This window comes from Monoraphidium neglectum (genome assembly GCF_000611645.1).
Source record: "Monoraphidium neglectum strain SAG 48.87 unplaced genomic scaffold scaffold00892, whole genome shotgun sequence".
Taxonomy (NCBI): Eukaryota; Viridiplantae; Chlorophyta; class Chlorophyceae; order Sphaeropleales; family Selenastraceae; genus Monoraphidium; species Monoraphidium neglectum.
Genome location: NW_014012736.1, coordinates 9,703 through 17,755, shown reverse-complemented (window position 1 = coordinate 17,755; position 8,053 = coordinate 9,703). Strand labels below are relative to the sequence as shown.

Genomic DNA, 8,053 nt, shown 5'->3' with positions numbered 1-8,053 from the left:
GGCGTGCAGCCCGCGGTGGCCAGCAAGCACTCGCTGCTGGACCTGCGGCTCTACCTGGAGACGCCCTGGCCCGACGCCGACAAGCCGCTGCACAAGCCGGCGCGCAACGAGATGCTGCTCTTCTTCAAGCACTACGACCCGGAGACAGAGCAGCTGCGCTACGTGGGCCACCTCTTTGCGCCCAAGGCGGCGCGCATGCGGGACCTGTTCCCCATGCTGCGCGCCATGGCGGGGCTGCCGCCCGACGCCCCGCTGCAGTGCTACGAGGAGATCAAGTGGGAGCCCTCTATCATGGTGGACGCCATCAGCGCCGCGGCCCTGCTGTACTCCAATGCGCAGCTGGAGACGGGTGACATCATCGCCTTCCAGGTCGCGCAGCAGGGCGATGGCGACGGCAGCGAGGCCGAGGGCGAGGGCGGTGCGTCGCGCTACCGCTTCCCCATCGTGAAGGACTTCCTCAGCTGGGTCTGCAACCGTATGCTGGTGGGTGGGCGACCAGGGTTGCACGGTGCTCCATAGGCGGCTGCTGGGAGTTTGCGTGTTTCTGGGGAGCGGGGCGGGCAGGTTGGTAGCGCTTTGTTGAATTGCCTGGCATGTGCGTAGAGGCCGCTGCTGCGGCATGTGGGCAGGGGCCGCTGACGCCAGGTGCTCACGGTCCTCAGGGCATCATGCCAAGCTGTCACCCAGGCTTGCCTAGGGAGGTGTCATCAGGGCCGTGCCAGTTGCATCAGGCAGTACTCCATCGCCACCCCCCCGGCCTGCACCCCTGGGCACCCCCCCCCCCCTTGCGAGCGAACACCACACACCCACTCATCCCCCTCTGCTCCAGGTGAAGTTCAAGCGCCTTGACGCGTGGTCCCAGGAGGGCGAGGGCTTCACCCTGGAGCTGCTGAAGGGCATGGGCTACGATGACGTCACGGCGGAGCTGGCGCGGCACCTGGGCCTGGCCTCACCAGACCTCCTGCGCCTCACACAGCAGAACGGCTTCTCGCAGCAGCCCATGCGCTCCGCGGTGCGCTACCGCGCCGTCAGCGACCTGGCGCGCCTGCTGTCTCACAGCAACCACCCCACGGACACGCTGTACTACGAGGTGCTGGACCTGCCCCTGCCGCAGCTGGAGGCCCTCAAGACCCTCAAGGTGAGGCGGGGCGCGCGGGGTTTCACGGGGCTGGGGGGTGCTGGCAGGTCGGCTGGCAGGGCGAGAGGGGTTTCAATGAGGCGCTTGGGCGCGGGTGTGTGGGCGCGTTTGCATGTATGTATGTGCAGGGCGGGCGGGGAGGCTGCCATTTAAAGCACGTGTGTGTGTGTGTGTGTGTGTGTGTGTGCATATGTATGCATACATGGCAGTGTTCTTTGAGCTCTGCACAATTGCGATCCAATGGTGTTTCTCAGTGGGTCTGAAAACATGCTTTTGAATGGATGCGCGCGAGAGGATTGGGCATGGCTTCACTCTGCGATGCAGAGGTCTGTTCAGCTGCCATGTGACGTCCCTCCCCTTCCCTGCAGCCTGTCTGCCCTTGATCCCTCTGCCCCTGCCCTCCAACCCCAACAACGCAGGTCAATTTCCATGACGAGCGCACAGCGCTCGTGGGCGAGCCCCACACCATCCGCGTGGCGCGCGACGCCGTGGTGGGGGACGTCCTGGAGGAGCTGCGCAAGCGGCTGCCGCCGGAGCATGCTGGCAAGCGGCTGCGGCTGCTGGAGCTGCTCCACTCCAAAATCTTCAAGGTGTGCGACATGACGGAGGAGGTGGGCGGCGTCAACGCGGAGTACTGGACCCTGCGCGCAGAGCCGGTGCCGCAGGACGAGCTGGAGCAGGAGCAGGAGCAGGAGCAGGAGGGGCAGGCAGACGCGGGCGGCGGCGGCGGCGGCGGCGGCGGTGGAGTTGGCGAGGGTGGCCCCCTGCTGATCCACGTGTACCACGTTGCACCGGACCGCCAGGAGCAGCAGCACTCAACTGCAGGGAGCGGCGGAGGCGGCGCCATCAGCGGGGCGGGCGGCGGCAAGGGCGGCAGCAAGCAGCAGCTGCAGCAGCAGCAGCAGCCACATCAGCCGCAGCAGCAGCAGCTACAACAGCAGGACACGGAGCAGCAGGCGCCGCAGCAGCAGCGGGAGGAGCCCGCAGGGCAGCAGCAGCAGGCGGTGGTGCCGGTGCTCCCCTTTGGCGAGCCCTTCCTGCTGCGCATCGGCCGCGCCGAGACCCTGGACTCTATAAAGACGCGCATCCGCACGCGGCTGGGTGTGGAGGCTGCGGCGTTTGCCAAGTGGCGCTTCTGCTTCGTGCCCGGCGGCAACCGCTCCCTGCCCGAGTACCTGGCGGACGGTGATGTCCCTGCCGAGCGCTTCGCCACGCCCACGGCTGGCCACGCCCTGGGCGCTGACCTGCCCTTCCTGGGCTGCGAGCACGAGGACAAGGGCTCCAAGCGACCCACGGGGCACCGGGCAGCATATGGGTTTGAGCGCCCCGTCAAAATTAACAGCTGACGACCCTGCCGCCCCGCTGTTCCGCCCCTGCGGCGCAGCTCGCGCGCGGGCGGCGGCAGCCGGGGCTTGGGGCCTGGCAGCGGGGGAGTGAGCGTCAGCCAGCGTTGACTGGGGCTGTAACATCGCAGTACCTGGCCCTGCGCGTCGTGCTGGTTGTGGCCCTGTCTGTCTGGCACGGGCACGCGCTGAGAGCACGCGCTGAGAGACGCGCGCGCCGGAGGCCCATGATTGCTGTGCCTGTGTGCCTTCTCGCATTCCGCCACGATTGCAGCTTTCTGTAACATTGCAAGTACATCTGGCAAGGGCTCATATACAGTCGGTGTGGGGGGTAAAGACACTGTGTTGTGCGCTCACATCACCAGCCATTTCCAGAGATGTTTGGGGGGGGGGGGGTAAAGACATTGTGTTGTCCGCTGATGTCACCAGCCGCTTCCAAAACAAACAGCAGAGTTGCGGCAGTGACATCAGGGTCCATTGGATTTGCTCTGGCAAGACGTGCAGCTGCATGTCCAGTGACCCCACCCACAACACCCATGCAGACGAGACTGCTCTTGTGGACACCAATCGTACTGAAACTGCAAAAGGTTACTTGAATATTGCATGGACAGTGAGTGTGAATACCCCTCACGCAAAACACTTGGCACGAACAACTTTTTGATTGTTCACAATGCTGTGTTGCAGCGCACAGTGGTGCACATGCTCAGACGTGTTACGACACGATCACTAATGGCCCGCGCCGCCGCCTGTTGTAGAGAGGGTGATGGCAAAGACGAGGCAGCTGATAAAGATCAAGGCGATGGCGGCCCACCATGACTTTGCCGAGTGCAGGACCAGCGGCCCCGCGGTGCGCAGGCCCGCCTTTTTGGGGATGAGAGCCCGCGCCGCCTCTGCGCCACTGTCCTCGTCCTCCGCTGCGGCCAAATCTGGGTACGACTCTGTGGCCTTGATGACGGCAGCGTTCCTGCGGGATCAGGGTGGGGCCCGTGGCGTTCGGCGTGCAGTCGGCAGTTTTGGGTCGCAAATGATGTTTGTTATGCTTTCCGGGGGTGCAGATGAGGATGCACCAGGCACGGGGGAACACGCTGCAAACAGCATGCGCTTTATTACTCACCAGCACAGCAGGCCAGGCAGCAGAAAAATCATGAAGGTGGCGGCAGTTCCGCCAATGAGGTGCAGGACAGAACCCAGGTTGGTGACCTGGAACGAGGGGCAGAAGACGGGAACAGCGATTAACGGGCGGCAGCAGGGAAAAATGGGTGCGCGTGCAACACGCAGGCTCTAGGTGCCGCCAACGAAAGGCGCACGATACCCAGTCACCTACCACCATGGCAGTGGCGAGCGTCGCGCCCACAAACAGCACCGTGAACGCGGCCATGGCCAGCGGGGGGATGATGTTGACGTCGAAGAACGTGGCCATGAGGTCGCGCATGGCCAGGCGCGCGGGATTGAAATTCAAGGGATAGTGGCCGAGAACCATCAGCCCTATCACACCGCGCGCAACCTGTTGAGTCGAGTGGATTTGTGGAGGGATGAAGGGATTCAAGGTGATGTTGCGTGCGCCAGATGAGCGTTGGAGGGCGGGTGCCATATGCTTGAGAAGGGACAGCATGGTGGGGCTGTGCAGGATGATTACTATAAGGGAAAAGATCAGCAGCAGGCATGCGTAAAATTGTGTGAAAATCACGTCTCGGAGGGTATGGGCAGTGGCGTGACCAGGGTCGGCGCTGAGAATTGGTGCTCCATGCGGCTCCACCCGTCAGCCAAGGTGCACCGCTGCCCGTGCCTACAGGATCCCACCTGCATGGCCGTGTCATTGGCCGGGAATGTGTTGAGAATGTTGGAGCTGACGGTGGTTGGGTAGGCGGCGTACCCAGCAACACCCACAGCCACGTATCCGGCCGCGATGAGACTCATGGCCACGATGATGACGCCCAGCTGGGGTGAGTGTGGGTAGTAGGGTGGGCAGATCTCAGTCAATGGATTAAGGTTGCCTCACCCACGATGCCGCAGTGCCACAGTTGCTGTAGCTGAACGGCAAGTACCGCTTGTAGACGCGCCAGCCTCACGATATACCCAACCACCCGAAAGCTGCTGGCCGGGGAACAAAAGGGGAGGCAGTGGTGTCTGACCATGCCTATGAGCTTGTAAGTGTAGGGCCGTGGTGCCAGGCGGTGCAGTGACGCGTACTGCGTGGGGCTTGGGGGCAGCAGCACGACCAACCGGTGTGGGTAGTGGTCCAGCTGCAGGTGAGTTGGTGGGTGGGGTGTGCAGGGAGTTTCTGTCAGGACACGCTGCGGTTGTGTGTGTGCGTGTTTGTGTGTGCGCGAATGTGTGTGTTTGTGAGTGTGTGTGTGTGTGTGTTGTGTGTGTGTGTTGTGTGTGTGCATCGCGCGTGTGCGCGCTTGCACACACACTACAATGTGCCTGAGCACGCGTGCATAAGTGCGCGCGTGCCGTTGCTGCCTTGGCGCGCATGAGCAAACATGCGCTTCGTACAGTGCCAAATTTGTTACCACGAGCGCTTGCTGCTCCCAACCGTTTCCCTTTGGCCTCCACCTCTGAAAATATGGACACTGTGTTGGCGCTGCTGTTGAAGCCGAACACCAGGATGCTGACGGCGTACAGCGCCTCACGCAGGTTGGGCTGCCACAGGATGACGCCCGCCCAGGGGTCTGCGCGAGACAGCACCACCTGCAACACCAACGCCGCACGGGGCAGTTGAGAGGTGAGGAGAGGGGCAAGCAAAGCCAGTGCAAGGATTTAACACAACAGTCAGGAGTGGTGATTGCCCGGCCCGCACCGGGGCGCATGCCCTTGCCCGCTTCTTGCAGATGAGCACGGCATCCTCGAGGCGGCATGGCCCCACCCCTTAGCCAAGCCTTTTAACCTGAGAACCACGCCACACGATGGCCGCACTGGTGTAAAGGAACCCAATCACCGCCCCAGCGCTGACCCACTCTGCAGGGGGGCATGAGCGATGGAATGGCAGATGTGCATTTGCAGTCAGAAAAACCACCCAGCAATTGACTGCCATTGCACGTGCATTTTGCACATGGCACCTGTGGTGGAAATGGTTGTGCTGCTCCTGGCGCTCTCCGTTATCAAGGGGCCGGGGCCGCGCGAGCCGCATCCGCCGAGAACCGCAGTTGCCAGGCGCTGGACTTGGAAGCCGCCCCCAATTTGTCACCACTGTTGCGAGCTCTCACCCAGCGCAGAGAGTGAGGGTGCAAAGCACATGGGCAGGATGAGCACCACGCCAACAGCAAGCAAGATGAAGCGGCGGTCAGTGTAGAGGCTAGCTCCGAATGCCTGGGTGGCCAGGGAGCTGAATGTGTCCCCAATTATCACCTGTAATTGAACGAGGAGGATGAGAAAGAGCAGGAGGAGGGCTTGGTCACGGGGTAGGGAAGGGCGCGGGGTGATGGTAAACAGGAGTTTGGCGCTGCATCAACGCCAGCATAAGGCACCGCCTGCTGCAGAAGACTGTGCTCAAGCGACACCCCCTGCCACATGCTTGACCAATGGCCGTTTCACGCACCAAATAAGCGACACACGAGCCGATGAGGTAGAGCAGTGTGATCAGTGACAGCACTGACGACAGCTTGCGGCCCAAAGCACGGCGTACCAGGCTGCCGTAGCTGTGGGCGTCATACCGCTCAGCAAACTGACCAGGAATGTCGGCATGAAGCGGCCAGGGATGGCGGGCATAATGACGATGGCGGCAGCGTGACAATGTCAGGTGCGTTTGTGTGTGTGTGTGTGTGTGTGTGTGTTGCATGTGTGTATTTTGCACACATGTATGTGTCTGTGTATGTGCATATGCTACAGGTGTGTGCGAATGTCCACACATCAGAGCGTTGAGGTGTCTTCAAAATGCACATCAAATACGCACACGTGCGAGCCCTTACAGCTGCTGTTGCGATGGCACGGGTCGGCCCACCTTTGAGAGTATGTAGAGAGAGAATGACTCCGCCGCCGCCACCACCATGCACAAGACCAGCCCGCCCACCAGGCCCGCGCAGCTGAATGCATAGGGGAGAGACAACACCCCGGCGCCGATTGCCGAGTTGCAGAGCGTGGCCACACTGGACAGCGAGGATGCGCCGCCCGTGTCCTGCAACAAGCGATGACAAAGTTCAACCCAAGCTGCGTGTCAACGGTCCACCACTATATCATAAACCAGTCGCATGCAGTCGGGCAACGTTGCACAGCGCATCAACGATGGCAGCGTGTCCGGCTCGCACATCAACTACGCTCACCTGCACCTCCACTTGAGCGCTCATGCGCGGTGTACCGTTGGCGTCTGGGGATGCCGGCCTTATGTACACTCGGGCTGGCAAGGGGCTTGACGGCCTTGGGTTGTAGCGCCCAATCCCTCCTCGATCGTCGAGGGCTTCTGAGCGTGCGTCGCCCGCCGCATGCCCGGGGGCGTCAGCTTCTGTAGCTGCCATCTCGCGTAGTTTGTGCGTGGAAATTTCGATACGTTTGATGCCTATTTGCTGGTGTGTGCCTACTGCTGCATAACGTGCGAGCAGCTTGAGCCTGGGTGTTTTTCACGCACAGATCACGAGTGCGCGAGTTCATGAGCGTTCACTGCATAATGTAAGAGGATGCGAGCGCACCCAGGTCAGAAGTGATGTAAAAATCGCGCGCCATCACACATTGTCTCCGCCGGCGCTGCGCGCGGTCTTGGGACGTTTGTCTCACAGCCCTCAGTGGCATGCGCACAACAAAGTTTCGCACACGGCTGCGCATGGACTACGCAGTGCGTGAGTAGATGCTTCTGCTGGATCACAACTCTGTCCTTTTGGTGAACATTTTGCTAGTGACTGACGGCTCACCCTTTGTTAATTTGTGCGTGGTGGTCCCATGAACCTGGTGTCTTGATGTCAGCAACAGCTGCAATCAAATGGAGGTTGTCGTTGTTGTGTGTGTCTTTTGTGTCGTTGTGTTGTTGCTGACTGCATACGTGCGTGCATGTCTGTGTATGCGTGCGTGTGTGCGTGCGTGCGTGCGTGCGTGCGTGCGTGCGTGCGTGCGTGCGTGCGTGCGTGTGTGTGTGTGTGTGTGTGTGTGTGTGTGCGCGTGCGTGTGTGTGTGTGTGTGCGTGTGCGTGTGTGTTGTGTACCTAGGTAGACGTAGGGTCAAAACCAGGGCTGGCTTAGGTGTTTAAACGCGTATGTGGCCGTACTCGCATACATGCATGTGTCTACACGTATGCCCTGTGCTGAGGCCCAATACACGCCTTAAAATGCATATGCGCGGACACTCCCTGGCCGTGGCTGCTGCCGCCATACACCCCAGGTGTTTCTGCATGGTGGCCGTGTTACCATGCATGTTATTTTCAAGTCTTACTAACACTGATTGTTGATTTCACAAATACTGTCACAGGCCTTTTGTAAAAGCTTCTAACATTAGCGTACTGCGATATCAATTACATACATGGGTGACGTGAGGGCTCCATGCGGGCGGTGCCGCTCTGTGTGGATGCTGGGCAGCGGCAAGGCAGCCGACTGCCGGCGCCCCCCCCCCCTTGCAAGGGAGCGGGAGCGCACGCTGTGGACCGAAC

At 61.2% G+C, this 8,053-nt stretch overlaps 2 protein-coding genes across 2 annotated transcripts in view; one reads left to right on the top strand and one right to left on the bottom strand.

Moving 5' to 3' along the window:
• Nucleotides 1-2,484, top strand: part of MNEG_5815 (ubiquitin carboxyl-terminal hydrolase 7) — a gene marked incomplete at both ends in the record, with an annotated part of 4,414 nt that extends 1,930 nt beyond the window's left edge. The window contains 3 exons of the mRNA XM_014045711.1: nucleotides 10-483; nucleotides 830-1,138; nucleotides 1,558-2,484. Coding sequence (XP_013901165.1) covers nucleotides 10-483; nucleotides 830-1,138; nucleotides 1,558-2,484 — 1,710 coding nt within the window. The remainder of the gene's footprint in view (nucleotides 1-9; nucleotides 484-829; nucleotides 1,139-1,557) is intronic.
• A 709-nt stretch (nucleotides 2,485-3,193) lies between these two features.
• MNEG_5814 (hypothetical protein) lies at nucleotides 3,194-6,767 on the bottom strand (the record flags this gene model as incomplete). Its single annotated transcript, XM_014045710.1, has 12 exons — nucleotides 3,194-3,227; nucleotides 3,293-3,445; nucleotides 3,596-3,681; nucleotides 3,806-3,985; nucleotides 4,282-4,419; nucleotides 4,614-4,724; nucleotides 5,041-5,175; nucleotides 5,390-5,442; nucleotides 5,691-5,832; nucleotides 6,110-6,148; nucleotides 6,425-6,598; nucleotides 6,744-6,767. The coding sequence occupies 12 exons, from the start codon at nucleotides 6,765-6,767 to the stop codon at nucleotides 3,194-3,196; spliced, it is 1,269 nt and encodes a 422-aa protein (XP_013901164.1).
• Nucleotides 6,768-8,053: the final 1,286 nt, after the last annotated feature.